This window comes from Olea europaea, chromosome 17 (assembly GCF_002742605.1).
Source record: "Olea europaea var. sylvestris chromosome 17, O_europaea_v1, whole genome shotgun sequence".
Classification (NCBI taxonomy): domain Eukaryota; kingdom Viridiplantae; phylum Streptophyta; class Magnoliopsida; order Lamiales; family Oleaceae; genus Olea; species Olea europaea.
The window spans coordinates 6,674,612-6,691,261 of NC_036253.1; the positions used below are offsets into that span (position 1 = coordinate 6,674,612).

Genomic DNA, 16,650 nt, shown 5'->3' on the forward strand with positions numbered 1-16,650 from the left:
ATGTAAGATTGCTGAAAATAAATCATATGTTTATTAGTAGTAACCTTTTTTTTATTTTTTTGTAACTTGTTTAAGTGAAGGGAAAATTATTTATTTGGATGTAACTACTACTTTGTTGTCGAAATTAATTATTTGTTGAGATTATGTTCGGTTAAGTTAAAACAGTTAAATTAGACGCTAGAAAGTCAGTTTTATCATAAATTTGGTCAAAAATAAACAAGTTATTTATTATGATTTAAACGTAAGAATTAATAAAAAAAAAAACTTCTTCAATTAAAATGAAGTTATCTATACATGAAAGTTACATAAAAGTAATTAAAATTTATAAAACTCAGGCAAACATGCTCTTAATGCAAATTCAGATTTTAATAAATAAAAATAATAATAATAATAATTGTTTTAAATTTCACTTATAAGCAAACTTTTAGGCTTAGCCAAACATGTCAGTGAAAAACTAATAAAGTCGTCACTAAAGAATTGTTTGCAAATAGAAGTCGTTAGTTGAGTAAATGGGTTTGTTTAATTAGTCCCACATCGAATATTTAGTCTGGATGAGGGAAGGAAATGATATAAAAGGAGCGGCCCATTCACTGATTGAGGCACGCAGCCGTGCGGTGAGCACAGAGCGAACTATTCTTTCGCCTTTTACTAAAGAATACCGTGTGCTCGCCGCAATTCAGCGGCATACGCCTATTTTTGGAGGGGTCTCTCCTGCTCTGGTGGGAGTGCCCCAACAATTCTAGTTTAAATGATGTAGTTCGTAAATTAAGGGTACTTAGTGCCATCAGTGCCTTATGCTCTGTAGTGTTTTCTTCGAAGGATTTTGGAAAGCCTTCATTTGCTGCAAGAGAAAAAGCTATTGCAATAGAAAAAGCTTTTGAGATTTTGTTGTTCTGTGAGTTTTTAATAAAGTTTGTAAACCTAAGTCGTATATGTTGGAACAAGCATTCAAAATAGTAGCCATAGTTTATGGTTAACAATCTAAAATCCGAAAGCACAGTCCAAAGTGTTACCAGCACAAATATGCCGTGAGAAGAACCTTCGAAATTACACCGAGCAAATTAGAGAGATTTCTCCTCAGTTATTGTTCAGGAATAACAACCAAAACCTAATCTAACACCACCTTTAACTTTCACTCAAAGTATCGATCCAATGGCCTAAATCATTACACGTGTCACCATCTATGGCACGCTCGTCTCTGAAGAGAATTTCCAAAGGGGGACTCCTGCGTTATCCAATTATTGGGCCAACTTGAACGGCTCTCATTATTTTGTCATCTCCTTCATTTGAGCAAAGCCCAATTGTGAAGCACAAACCCAACACTACAGTTACGCTCTTTTCACTTTGATTAGCAAAAAAGACATTTTCCAGATTCGTGTTAAAAAAAGACACATCTATGTGTTGGATTTTGGTACCAAATAAATTGTGGAAATTACACAAAGTCGTACTTTGAAAAATGTGAGCTCTAAAATCAGATGGTAAATTTCATCTTTCAAAAATAAGATATATTATATTTAAATATTAAATATACAATTTTCATCCCAAACCCTAAAATTATTTCCACCAGTTTTCCCCTCTCTTCATAGCTGTCTCTCCCTCCACCATTTCCTCCCGCTTCATCTTCTCTCCTACCTCCACCACAGCCATTCACGGCGTCACCGCCACTCCTCCCTCACACCATTGCCACTCAAGACGACAGATTGTGAACTGATCCCAAGCGATAAGCTCCCAGTAACAATTGTACATGGAGGATGGAATTCCCAATGATACTTTCGCCACCCAACACAGTGGAGGTGATCATACCAAGCTCAACATCGGAGGCAAGCTTTTTGAGACTACTGTCTCCACCCTTCGATCCGACGATCAGGGCTCCCTATTATCTACTCTTTCAAACGATTGACTCTGGACTCTGTGTTCATTGACCGGGACCTGGAGATCTTCTCCGTCCTCCTCTCTCTTCTCCAGTCCAACCGCCTTCCTTCTACTGCCAAACGCTTCTCTAATTAGGTTAATTGGTTGTTTGGTGGTGGTCACAAATTAATTGGTTGCTGTTGGTGGTTGGTGTTTGGACGACAATTTTGTTGGTTGTGGTGGCGATAGTGATCTTGTTTGGTGGTGATCACAGATTAATTGGTTGTTGACGGTTGTGCTGGTGATTTTTGTTGGTTTTAGTATGGTGGTTAATAGTAGTGTGGTAGTGGATTTGATTTTTTTTTTGAATCTTGGTGGTGGTGGTGGTGGTGGTAGTAGCGACGGTGATCTTGTTGGTGGTTGGATGACGATTTTGTTGGTGATTGTGGTGGCGACGACTATCTTGTTTGGTGGTAGTCACAGATTAATTGGTTGATTGTGACCATTAAATTGGTTAATCTATGATTAATAAAAAAAGATAAATTGTAACCAAGAAATAACGTGACTTAAAAAATTAATAATTTGTGATTATTTAATAAGTTTTAACCTATAATATTTGTGATCTATGACATATAAATAATTTGTGACGAATAATTTTTTGATCTGTAATTGATAAATAAATTATGTTCTACAAATTTTTTGAATTGTGACCGTAAAATAAGTTGTGACGTTAAAAAATTTTGATTTGTGATCGAAAAATAATACGTAGCTTATTAAATTGTAAATCTGTGACCAAATTGTATAAATTCGTGACCTTAATATATTTAATTAATAAAATATCTAATCAATTAATTAAATTATAAACAAAATTTAATGAATATCCGATTTTTGAAATTTGAAACTTTTACTCTCATGAAAATTTCCCAAATAAATTTTGGGCAATGATGTTGGATAATTTATATGGATACCTTAGTGATGGTTCGACCTAAAAACAACTTGGGACAAGTAGCAGCTGAATTAGAAAACCCTAGAGTTAAAATCTAGGATTCTTAAATCAGGTGGGATGTTTGTCTTTTCAAAAATCAAAGAGTTGAAAAATTAGATACATTATATTTTTAATATACACTTTAACAACTGTATATCCCGTGATTTAAGACTTTTAATTTTAGAAAACTCCATAACTTCCCTGTATTTCAAAACCTTCCCTATGTTTCTTCTTCATAAATCTCCCCACGTCTCTTCTTCGCAAACCCACGATCGCAAAGAGCTTTTCGTCGATGTCATTATGCCTCCGGTGAAATCCCAGCCACAACCAACACCCACATTATTCCAGAAACTGCATAACCACCAATCTATAAATATTATCATTATGTGAAGGGAAGAACTCAGAAGCTAGAGCATAAATGACTCGTTCAAGGAACGAACACCGATAGAAGAACGTAGCAGATGCCTCAGGTAGAAGAGGTAAGAGAAAGATGGATGAAACACATAAAGTATCCCCGTCTAAAACGCCCAAATCCACGGGGTTAGACTCGAAATCTTCCATGAAGAAGGTATTACCGTTTGTTCAGTTTTGTAATTCAATTGAATCATGTGTACGAGCCCTAAAATTGATGGGTGATGAGTATTTGATTATGTTTTCTCCAGTTTGTGAAATATGCTCTATTCAATTTTTGAGATTTTGAGTTGAATGCTTCAATCTGTTGGTTAAAAATTATTTAATATGGTGAAGTTTGGGCTTCTATGGGATTTTGTGGGAGGTTTGTTGAATGGAATTCGTGGATGGGTTTCGAAGTTATGGAAACTCTTATTGGGGTTGTTAGTGGCCTTATTTTTCATATGATGCGTAGATTTATTTACATTTCTTAAACTAATGACCTAAATAGCATGTTTGACCATTGAGTTAGTACTATCCTTGTTTGATTTACAAATTACTAATGACCTAAATAGCATGTTTGTGACATGCCAACCTATCCGTGACCAAATCTTTTTTCTTCTGTGACCAGTATGCATCTTTAGAGGCCGTGACCTCTGTAATACGTAATTTAATTTTGTGTGATTCATGCAGTAGTAATGTACTCATATTTGTGACCTGTCAATCCATATGTGACCAACCCCGTTCTTTCTTATGTGACTAATATGCATCTTTGGAGCTTGTGACCTGTAAATAGGGGCTTTATTTTTGTCTTAATTCTGAATTAGTAGTGTAATCAATTATGCCGTTGTGATTTGTCTATACATATGTGACAATTTTTACTTCTTTTCTGACCAATATGCAGGTATGGAAGTATATTGTAGCATACATGATGTTTTTTTTTCCAGACTTGATTGTGGCATTTACGTGATTAAATATGCCGAGTACATGCTACACAATGATATAAGCTCCATGTCCATGAATTTTGAAGCAGGTAGAGCGTGCTTGGATATAACAATGTTGTTATTTAAACATAGAGAAATCAAAAAGGCAACGAAGAAGTGCAGCAATCTGGGAAAGAGAACACCATCATAGAGTGATTGTATATTGCAGTCTGCATATAATTCTGAAGTTGTAATAGATGGAATCTGGAATCTTTTTTGGATACTAGTTTGTAATAACTCCGTATCTTTCATTTTGGAATTTAAATAATTTGCATTCTTGGGATTTCTTGAGTATTTACTTTATATTGCTTCGAAGTCAATTATTGTGTTTCATCGTACAAATATATCAAATATTACAAAGTTGTGATCGGTGACATCAATTTTATACAGGTCACATATGCTTGTATTTAGGTCACATATTAGTTTTATACAGGTCACAGGTGTGTTTTTACAAAACAGAGGTTAAGAACCCACAGTCACAGCACATCTCACAGATTTTAAAGTGGTCATACCAAGGTTACAAAGACTTTTGCACTAGTCACAGATTAGTTTGTAGAAAAGTCACGGGTTATTATACAGGTCACAGATGCTTGTGCAACGGTTACATGTCACAGGTAGATTTTCAGATGTGGCACATTACAGACACAATCACAAATAGCATAGGTCACAGATTCTTTTTTAAAAAGTCACAGGTTACTTTATACTATAACAGCGCAGCTCACAGATGACTGTATAATAGTCACATATCTGTTTTACGCAGGTCACAAATGCTTGTGAAATGATCACAACATGTCACAAACAGATTTTCACATTTGACACACTAGTGCATAGGTCACAGATTTGTTTTAGACAATCACAGGTTATTGTATAGGTCATTTTATTGTAAAGGTGCTTGTGTTATGAAAAAACCACATTATACCAACAGGTAACAAAGATCACATGTTACAATTTCGTTTGAAAAAGCTACAGGTTAACATTCATAGGCAGATCACAGGTCACAGATGACTTCAATGTGATCACAACAAAGGTCACATACAAATTTTCACATTTGACACAATATACCAACATGTTAGAGATAGATGCACAAGTCACAGGTTAATATAGAGGTCATGCACATGTCACATGTTTGTTTTAGAAGTCATAGGTTATTGTATAGGTAATAGATGCTTGTATAATGGTTACAATATATGTTACAAACAAATTTTCAGATCTGACAATTTATACCAACATGTAACAGATAGCACGGGTCACAGTTTTGTTTTAAAAAAGAAATAGGTTAATTTTCACGATCAAAGATGAGTTTACTGTGATCACTACACAGTTCTTTACATTTCAGATGTATATGAATAATGAATAAAAAAAAATGAACAAATCATGACATTATTAATTAAAATAGTGAATTCAGAAATTAAAATAGTGAATTCAACGTCGAATCATTTACAATTCCCATTGAATTCAGAAACTGGACGTGATTATGTGATTTTAGTGTTCTGATTACGTAAATTCAGAAATTGAACTTCGAATCATGGGATTCATTGAATTACAATTACATACCCGATTAAAATCAAATTTCGGATTTCAATAAAGATTGATGCAGTCGAATTTGTTTCATGAATTAACCTATTGTTTTGATATAATGTGACGGTAATATTCGAACTGTGACCTGAATTGTGTGATTATTCTCACTTCAGAAAGTTCCGGCGACTGTAGACTGCAAATTCAGATCCCATGGCTTATGGAGATGAATTAGGGATGTGATTTTGTTATTTTAGGTAGGTGAATTTGTTATTTTAGAGAGTCTAGATATTAATGGTAAGCTGCCGCTATTTTTCAGGAAGCTGATATATATATATAATTTTAGAAACTTCAAACTTGATTCCTTATTTTTGAAATGGACTATACTTATACTCTGGATTATGAATTTTTCCCTTAAGTTAATGTTGCTCGTGGCCCAACACTCGTAGATTACCCAAGTTATTGGATTGGTTATTTGTGATTTGGATTGTTGGCCAATTACCCTTTGGCCCATTTGTTGATCTAAACTAATCCATTATATATACATTCCATTCCCGACCTGGTTTTGTGTGTGTGTGTTTGCACAATGGAGAGAAAAAGTGAGGGCAGCCGTCTTGAAGGAGAAATTCAATCATCGCTACCTCTATTCTCTTCCCTCATGGGTGCATTTAATCACCACAAAAGTCTGCCCTTTGTGGGCAAACTTGTGGCAACCGAAGTGTAGGAGTTGTGAGTCGGAGCCGAGCTCGCTCGATGTTCGTTTGGTAAGTTTTACTAAGCTTGGATCAAGATTTCTCGAAGATTTCCACTCATCATGTTTTTCCAAATCTACAACCCGTCTCCTTTGCACCCCAACACTTCACTAAAGCTATGACCACGGAAAAGGAAGAGAAAGCTATATTGAACATAGCATTCAAAAGGTCAAATAGATACCTAATTGTTCAAACTTCAGTGCCTCAGGGGCAATTTCTCCAAACAAATGAAAAAAAAAGGGGAAGCAATTTGATCAATGTAAACTTAACGACAGGCAAACTCCATAAGCAAAGTACTTTCAACTAGGTCTGTTTCTTCATTGGATTATTGCTCATAAAAAAGATCACACTGCAGCATCATGGATCCAATGATGAAGTGTAACATCTCGGAATCTTGCTTTAACTCGTACACTTCATCGTATACGAATCCTTACACCATCCCATGAAAGCCTGCTGAATCCAGGAGTACTGCTTTGATTTGGTCCGGATGGAGGTCTTGACCTTCTTTGCATTGCTGATGATAACATTGGAAGAGAACAAAAATCAGAAAGAGAACGACGATTTTAATGAAAATTAGTAATCAAAGCATAGTTACCCATCCCAACCGTTGAAATTTTTTAAAATTTGTTTCTTTACAAAGAAGTAATTAAAATATAAATTTCTCAGATCATCCTCGATCAAAGAGGTAGATAAATGTACAAGAATAGAACTTGTTGCAGGTTTACTTTCGAGGATGTGACTGTTGTGGATATACTGCCAACACAATCAAGTAGAACTGAGTTCTATTAGGAGCTCAACAAATACACTTTTTAATTAATAGGCAAAATACTTCAGTCTCCGTGCTTCTCGCGCCCAATTGATGGGGCGAAATTAATCTCTCCATTATCTTTCTAACATAGTATTATTGTCTCAGGTACCAGCCCTGTGAAGGGGGAGGGAGCCGGGGTTTCAAAATTGAAAGAAAATAAGCTTTACCTCAGCTCGAAAGATATCCAATGCGAACCCATTGAAACAGCTAATCACAGCTTGTTGGACATCTAGGCCAAGGTTGTCCAGAGCCCTCATAGTGGAGAGCAGAAGGCCTGGTCTGCGCCCACAAAACATGTGAATATTTACTGCTCTCCCTTCTCTTAGCCTTACCTCAACCTACAAATATGGAATTCATTAACTTCAAACGCTCTCCAAAACGAAATATTCAATGCCGATAGGCATTCTCATCATAAATACGAAAGAATCCAACTTAAATAACAGTCGAGAATAAATTTGTAAAAATAGCAAAGATTTCAAAAGATTTTGCAACTAAATTAATGAAATCACCCTTGTTGGTTGTCCCGTTGGACTAGATAATGGACTTGCAAATGCACTTGGGCATAGTTCTTCTTTGATACGACAGGGAATGCCTGGTGTTGTAGGCGTCAAAGGATAAAAGTTCGAGAGCGGAGACAATGAAGAGCTAGAAGGGGTGGACTCCAGTTCATTTTGGAGGTCATTGATCTTCTGTAGCAGTTCCTTTAAATACTCAATTGCATCTCCTAGTATTGATGCCCTGTCCATCTGTCAACACAGAAGAAAGACATGGGTGCAGAAGCAGTTCAGAGGGCAAAAAAAAAAAAGATAATAAAAAAAAAAAAATTCAAAGCCACAAAAAATATGGATATTCTTCCTTTTTCAAAAGAAAGTAACAAAGATAGTATCAGACTGAGACTGATTTCCGAAATACCCATTCAGCTCATGACCTAGACTGACAGCATATCCAAATATCCATGGATCCTTAACAAAGATATTTCTTTTGTCGTGCAATAAATGATGGACACATATTACTTCCTCTTAGGTTTTTTGATTATAAGATCAAGCGCTAACATGTCTTTATTAAGGCTTCGATCTGAAGTAATTGTATATGGGAAATGACTAGTATAGCTCCATATATGCACTTGCCTAATGCGTGCATTGTTCACGAACTGTTAGTTAAATAGATAGTTCAGAAAACGTCAGACTATGAAGTAAATATTCCATGGAGATACGCTTCGCCGTAGGTTTTTGGTATGAACTATGAAGATATTCAACCTTATTAGGAAATGCATGAGAACCATATTGTTAATCTTGCATATATTTTAGTAATTACTCGAAGGACAATAATAAATGTAAAAGTATTTTCATACAGTAAATTAGGAAATTCCTATGTACGCAAAAGCATCCCAATAATATCTAAAAGATGTGTTATTCTTATTGTACATGATTTTAAATTAACAAAATAAATAATAATAATAATAACAACATGGGAGAATAGAAAGAACTTTTTAATAGTTAAATTCAAGAGACGTGAGCATCCGATGCAAGCGTACAAGACGCATGGCTAGAAACTTGTGTGCGAGATGCACCAGAGATTGTTATCTTAAAAGCGAGGACGAGAAGAAAATGAAAAGAAAATAAAAAACCGAAAGAGAAGAATTAGCAAGTGAGAAAAGGACAATAAAGAGGAATAGGGACTGTGACTGTTTAAGAGGTTACAGATTTACAGAAGTATAGATTCGGAAGTGTAAAATTTACGGACAATTTTTATCGAATCTTTTACTTACTACTCATAATAGGATGGGGACCATGGGCTGTCGGTTTTAAATTTACGCGGGGCCCATCATACATTGTGAAAGGGGGGACACCATTCAGTAAGCCTCCTTGGTGTATATATTTATCCAAAATTTATTATCTTGTTGAAAATGTAGCTGAAGAAATAAATTGCTAAGTTCATTATTTTAATTTAGTAGCTTTCAAATGAATCCGATCTGTGGTCCAAAACTCAACACATTTTGAAATCAATTCATAGACTTCATGTGAGTAATTTAATGCTATCATACGACTTTAATGCGCATGCAGTTCGAACAAATATGCATATCGAAATATTGCTACTCATCAATGATATACATTAAAATATCACACACCGTTGAACAAAACTAAAATTTGACAAAGAACGAAGAATGGATGAATGCGAATGACTAAAACATGTCGATAACTATATGGCATAATTCACGAGAAATTTCTGTAAGAAATCCATACCTTGCTAATCTTTGGTACAACAGACCTCAGCAAGTAAAGCCTGTCATTGAGCTTTTTCCTCCGGCGCCTTTCAGCCATCAAATTCTTCGCCGGAAGCCCCTTCTTCTTACCCTTGTGATCCCCACCGCTACCGGTGACAGTACTATTAGCATTCGAGCTGTTCCCACCATTTTTACCAGTCTCATCCATCTTATTAACAGTACTATTCTCCAGAAATTGATCGTCAGAATCATAATTCAAATTGGACCCATCAATGCTAAAATCCTCCCCGTCATCCCCGCTACTGTTTTTCCTTTTCCTCTCATTTACGTCACTCAATTCCCCCTTCTTGTCATAGCCTTCAAGGCTCGTAGAACTTCGAGAATGATTGATTTCACCTCCTAAATTCAAAGCCCCCAAACTGCTGACACTCCCACTAGCAAGATTCTTCCTTAGAGCAGCCCTTTTTTGAAAGAGAGTGGGTTGTGCTCCAACTGAAGCAAAATCATCAAGTGGCTTCAACATCTTAGACCTGTTAAAGAACAATGGACTCCCGTTCATGGAACCATCCCCAAAACCCAGTGCACCAAAACCGCCACTGGTTTGAGGCAGTTGAAGCAAATTAGCTGACGAAAACTGAGGGTTCGAGCTCAAATTAAGAGCGCCCATTTGGGATTGAGTACTTAAATCATTGAAAGCACTATTCATCATCCCAGTTCCCCGATTTAACGCACTTTCAAGAAACCCATTATCACGACCCAAATCAAATGTCCCCTCTAAAAGATTGTTGTGAATTGGATTCATAAGTGTGGATTTTTGTGGCAGAAAATAGTTTAACTGATGAGATGGATCCAAAGAATTGAGAACTGAAGCAGATGTTGGTGAACATGAAGCAGAAGAGTCTACCGACTGCAAAACCAGTTGATTATTATCAGCATCAGTAAAATTGGGTGAAAAGGAGATGTTACCGAGATCATGGTGGCTGCCTCCATGCATGTTGATTTCGTGGCTGGTGGCGGCGGTGGCAGACATGTACCAGTCGGCTTCATTTTCAGCTTCGAGCATAGATTTGAATGAAGAAAGTGCACCAAATTCTGTATCATCTTTATTCTCCAAACCGCCACTGTTATTGTTCTGCGTCCATGAATTTGTTTCTTCCACTTCTTTGTTTCCATCCATCCACTGCATGCTATTAGTTCTTGACAACATCTAGAAATTCTTGAAAATATATTGAAAGAAAGAACGGCTTTGATAAATAGAGAGAAAACGAGGTCGGGGCGTTAAAGAAGTGAAAAAAGTGTAAGAGATTTATGCCTTTATCAGAAGAGAGTTCTCATATGGGTGAGGCAATGTGATAGATAACACCAAAAGCTTCAAATGTAACGTTTTCATGGCTGCTGTGTAATCATTACAGATGGCAAGAGTGTGATGCATGAAATATGAGCATTAAATGGCCTTTTATGGAATTTCTGAGCTGAGTTTGTTGAAAAAAGTAAGCTTTCTACTGCTTTTTGTTTGGTTCATATCTCTAATTAGGATGCAAGTAATCATTACATACAACTAAGGGTACGTTTGGGAGTGTTTTAATAGGATTTACCGTGCGCCTCAAGAATAATGCTTCTTGTCTTCAATGGGACTATGATACGTCCTGAAATGATAAAATTAGTACAACTGATGTTTAACATTGGTTTAGGTGAGTTAGTTTTATTAAGCACCTAATTGGTGTGACTTAAAAAATTGATAAAAATTTAAATCTTATCCAATTAAGTCCTTGTTTGGTCTGAGAGTGAAAAATGAGTCAAGCCATCCAATGACTGGCTCATGCCCATTTTGAAACAAGTCACTGACTGATTCGACTTCACATTGTTTCACATGCCGGTAATCGGTACGAGTCAATGATTGAGCTCGTTTGGGCTCCTGGACTGGCTCATATTTTTTTTTCTCATTTTTGGATTTTTTTATTAATTTCTTTAAAGAATACGCATTTTGGACTTATTTTATTAATTTATTTTGAAAAACAAAAAAATCTAGCTCAACTATCTCGTGAGGCCCATGAGCCAAAAGGCAAAGCCAATCATAAGATTTGGACACGGACTGAGCCAGCTCGATCCAGTGCCACCTCTAGTTTGGCCTCCACTTCTTAATATTCATTTTTTTTCTCGAACTCATTTTCGACTAAACAATTTATGAGATTCACAAATTTTTATCAACTTTTCAACCATATGTTTTACTAAATTTTATTAAAATCTAATAAGCCCCTCTTTGACCACCATTATTTGAAATTTTAATGGTTGGAATAGATTTTTTTGTTGTTGAGAATTTGTGGTTAAAAAAAGTGTTGGGATTACGTTTAATGTTATTTTATTAGAAAATATATGATTGATAAAAAATAAAAAAAATAATGAATTATAATTTTAATGAAGATCAAATAGAGGCTAAATATCTTATCTTTATCAGAATCAAATAAGGGGCTAAATGTAAACATATGAGATCTATTGACCTATCACTATGACGCTATATAGACTGATACTAAAAATATCACTTTCCCCCATAGTATCACTTTCAATTAAATGAGTGAATATTAGACTAAATTTGTTTAAATTTATCAAATTATGTTTTGGGGTTATGAATTTTGTATCAAATTCGACAATATGTGTCGTGGTAATATTTGGTAGGGATTAAAATTAAATTTTTAATAGATTTTGATAAGTTGATAAAACGTGGACCCATTAAATATGCGGTTAAAATTGATTATTGATTTTAATTTAAATTAAAATTTCGATTTAAATAATTACAAAACAGGCGCTTAAACTCGTCTAGGTAAATTCAAGTTAATCCTCAAGCTGGGACATCTCGTTAAAAAAAAAAAAAAAAGTTAATCCTCAATTTTTTAATGCAATATACACCCTAGTTGCTCTGACAGTTTAACCTAACCGAAATAGAGTAATAAATATATATAGTTATCTGTTTGAAACTTTGAGAAATAAAGGATGCAAGTATCTCGTGAAATATCAATCACAATCTTAATTCTCTGGGCCCACATTTCAGTAGCCTCTTTTTTTGTCAGGATTTGGTTGCTCAACGGTTACTTTTCCACCTTCTTTACGAGGCTAAACGCCTTAACCTCACGCTTGTCACTCCCCTTCACAATTAAATCGACATTTACCGATATAATTATCACATATACGTATTAGGCTCCATTTGAATCTCATTAATTCTCATTTTATTATATTTTTTTTTCTGTTTCTTATTTTCAATCACACAATTTTTCGTAAAATAATATTGCACGTAAATCGAAAATCTTTTCTTCTTTTTCAACCATTCATTTTTTTTAAAAAAAATCATTCCACCCATTTTCATTTACAAAAAAGGGGCCAAATGGGGGTTAGATAATATGAAATGGTATAATTTTTTTAAAAAAAAATACAATTTTACTTATTATAGTATTGTTCGCTATCAAACACAATAGTAGATATAAGGGTTTTGTTGACCTTGATCATGAGTTTTCTTGGTAAGATATTTGATCGAACAATTGTGTTGGTCTCAATCGTTCATTTAACTCAAATTTATCAAAGTATGTGTAGAAAATCGAAAAGAGACTTTTCACCCGCTGACGATTTTGAATATTCTCATTCTTCTAAATGCTACTAGCTCGTTGAACATTTACAAAGTAGATTACGCTTCAGTTATTAAAACCAAGTCAAAATCATTCAATACAATTGTACAACAAAATCCACATATTTCTTGAAGTTTCTCTCGACCCACAATTTTATAAGTTTAACACAGTTTACATCAAACTCTCATCTATCATCTACGCTGAGTAAACAACCGAAATTCAATCAAGATATTATATGAAGATCCAGAAATCGTAAAGCCACCCTAGAGAGAAAAACTTAGACGAAGAATAATGAAAGTTGTGGACACACTACTTAATCTGTGTGTAAATTAGGGTTAAGCCCTATTTATATGGGCTACCAATAACCCTCAATCCAACGATCACAAATCGGCCACTTCTAGGATCTGATCAATCACTTGAGTGTACCAAAGTATCAAGTTAAAAACATGATTTTAACAAATCTCTGTCAACTAGTCAACTTTCAAACCATGCCAAGTTGACTACACCTTTGTTGGTTTGACACTGACAGATGCGAACATTTTGAGTGAAGGGACACAATCAAACTTGTAGAAAAGTTGTGATAAATTTTACATTAAAAAATTTACGTATAAAAAAATCATATCCCATATAAATTTACATTTGAATTTTACATCAAAAAGTTGACATGGGTATAACTTTTTAGATGTAAAATTTCGAAAAATTGTAATGTCATACCCCATGTAAAATTTCCTAATAAAATGATATGAATTATATTGAGAAATTTGTGGCGTAAAAATAATAAATTTAATATAATAATTGAAAATTTTTAAAGAAAAGAAGAGTTAGACGTCTATTTTTAAAATGCATGTTTGTTGCAAGTGTGTAAAAGCATCACTTGTCTCTTTTGGTGACCGTTTAATTCTAGAATCTCCTTGGCACTTGGTTGAAATGGTTTGGCCATGAATTGTAGCAGTCTAATTGTTGAATCTTGATTGATGCAATTATTTAACCGTATTCGTATTTTTTTTTTATAACATTAACGATTATACGCGTCGAGTAACAAGAAGATGTAAACTCGTTGCATTATGGACAAAACATACAAAATCTGGCTTACATCATTCCCCAATATATATTACCTTTATATATTATACAATATTTTGATGTTTAATCTATAGAAACTTCAAAATAGTTGTATATAAAGCGTAAGAATCAACCAAGAGCTGTTGAATGTTAAGGATAATGAAATTGGCGTGAAGATATATCTTGAAAAAAAAAAATCTCTTTTTAATTTTTTGGCAAATGAATTATATTGATTATTGCTAAGTTTGCATATGTTACACGTAATTTTGCCGATCCCGTTATGGTAATGCTTTAGGTTAGTGTGCTTCATTTGCCGTTGCTTCTTGTTTGCATAATGGTTAGTTGCAAGTGTAACAGCATCAATTGTCTCTTTTGGCAACCGTTTAATTCTAGAATCTCGTTGGTACTTGGTTGAAATTGTTTGGCCGTGAATTGTAGCTGGCTAATTGTTGTATCTTTATCGTTGCAATTATCTAACTGTGTTCGCATTTTTTTTTATAACATTAACAATTACGCGCGTCAATAACAAGAAGATGTAAAGTCATTCCATTATGGACAAAACATACAAAATCTGGCTTACATCATTCGTACAATATAGCAATATTGTATGGAATATTTTTCCTTTTAGTGTAGGATTATTTTTCATATTAGTTGATTGTGTAATCTTTACTTTTATGTTTATTTCCTTTTATTGTTATTTGTAACTTTATAAATAGGGTCTTCTACATTGTAATAATTTAAGAGCTTACACTGTAATATCCATAAGAACTTATATTGTATAAAATCATTCATATTTTTCTTAACATCATTCCCCAATATTACCTTTATATATTATACAATATTTTTATGTTTAATCTATAGTAACTTACAAAATAGTTGTATATAAAGCGTAAAAATCAACAAGTGCGTACTCTTCCATGTGAACTTATTATATTAATGAGAAGAAGTTCAAAATTGGTCCAATTCGTTGGCCGAATCCATGTAAACGTTGTTTTAAAATTTGAAAATTGCACTTCTGGTTAACAACATATTGCCTCACTAATAAGTTGGTCCTTATCATTTCAAAAAGAACAAATTAATCTCCAACTAATCATTATTTTTGCTTTCAAGTTTCAAACAACTCGAACCTATATCAATTCCTCACGTGACCATTACATGTCCAATTTTATGAACTCAAATTTGCTTCACTACTTAAACTTGCGATAAATATGAAATGATTCGTGTGTTTTACGAAGTGACGTGATACTTAAATAAAGAATTAAATAATTTCAACAATTAAAGTTTGTTTTTCAACTTTTACAAAGGCATCTGGACTAATTTGCTCTTTTTGGAGATTGAAAAGTAATTTTCTATTAGATTAGTTGGAGATTTTTGCCTCGTGCATGACACTCCATGATATGAATGTTTGAAAATGAATAGGATACCAGTTACACAAGAAAAATTGAGAAATAGTCCGACTATAGGTAAAAATTTGAGTAAATGAAAATTGTTTAAATAAGATTTGGCCTGTTCACTTCATAAATTTGATTTTTGATTTTAATACCTACCACCCGTTCGACCCTTATTGGAGTTTTTAGTCCTGAAAACTTTATGAGTTTATTTATTTGCATAGGTGGATTTTATGTGCAATCACTAAACTTTTAGTGAAATAATAGGGATACTAAACTATACTTTGTCTCAATTAGGTCACTGAATTTCATTTTAAATTCAATTGGCTAATTATAATTTTATTTAGCTTCGAATTTCACCACTTCATCATACATCATTTCTCAAGCTGATCAAAATGGCTTAATTGGTAGCTATATCCAAACAAACCTTTCGTAGAATCGCCAATTTATTACTGTGCGATTTGATGTTAAAGTAAAATGGTACTCCTTTTACTCTTATTTATGAAGAAAGACATTTCTATAACTCTCATTTTACCATTTTCATTTTTAGGATGCCACGTAGATATTACATGAAATTTCCATTATAATTTGATTGTCAACTAAGTAATTTTTGTCATTTTTTGAGATGATAGGCAAATAAATTACATAGTGTTGGAATTTCAAACTGAATTAAAGTTACTGACTTAATTGAGATAAATTAAAGTTTTGTTGCAAAATTGAAATTTCGCTTAAAATTCAATGTTCTGGCAGATTTCAAAACATGGATATATAAAAACTTAATAGCACAAAAAGTCTCTACATTTAACCTTTAGTGTGCAAAACGTCTATACGTTTCAATTTTTTGTATTTTTACCTTTATTTCAATGTTTCATTGTGGAAAACGTCATTATGTCCATCTGCTATGAGTTTCACCGTTAAATGCACAGTTAGACTCACTTTTAATTTGAAACTCAAAGGGTGAAATGGTCAGGCCACTCCAAAAACCTTTTCTTCCCTATAACATACACACGGTTTATCTTCATCCCCTTCTCCTTTCATCTAAAATTTCTCCTCTCATAGTCGACTATTCTTTGTACGCAGT

At 34.0% G+C, this 16,650-nt stretch overlaps 1 protein-coding gene across 1 annotated transcript; it reads right to left on the reverse strand.

Annotated features, from left to right (window-relative positions):
- Positions 1–6,603: 6,603 nt before the first annotated feature.
- Positions 6,604–11,018, reverse strand: LOC111366219 (transcription factor ICE1-like). The gene is made up of 4 exons (XM_022986926.1): positions 9,528–11,018; positions 7,794–8,030; positions 7,452–7,622; positions 6,604–6,990 (listed from the first exon to the last, which is right to left on the reverse strand). Exons 1-4 carry the CDS (start codon positions 10,713–10,715, stop codon positions 6,907–6,909), a joined length of 1,680 nt encoding a protein of 559 aa, XP_022842694.1. The 5' UTR covers positions 10,716–11,018; the 3' UTR covers positions 6,604–6,906.
- Positions 11,019–16,650: the final 5,632 nt, after the last annotated feature.

What these genes read in the sequence shown, in the direction of transcription:
- LOC111366219 (XM_022986926.1), bottom strand. Translation starts at nt 10,715, where the DNA reads ATGTTGTCAAGAACTAATAGCATGCAGTGGATGGATGGAAACAAAGAA. An exon ending in TTGTACCAAAGATTAGCAAG is followed by an intron (nt 8,031 to 9,527) that starts GTATGGATTTCT and finishes CTGTGTTGACAG; the next exon opens with ATGGACAGGGCATCAATACT. An exon ending in CAACGGGACAACCAACAAGG is followed by an intron (nt 7,623 to 7,793) that starts GTGATTTCATTA and finishes CCATATTTGTAG; the next exon opens with GTTGAGGTAAGGCTAAGAGA.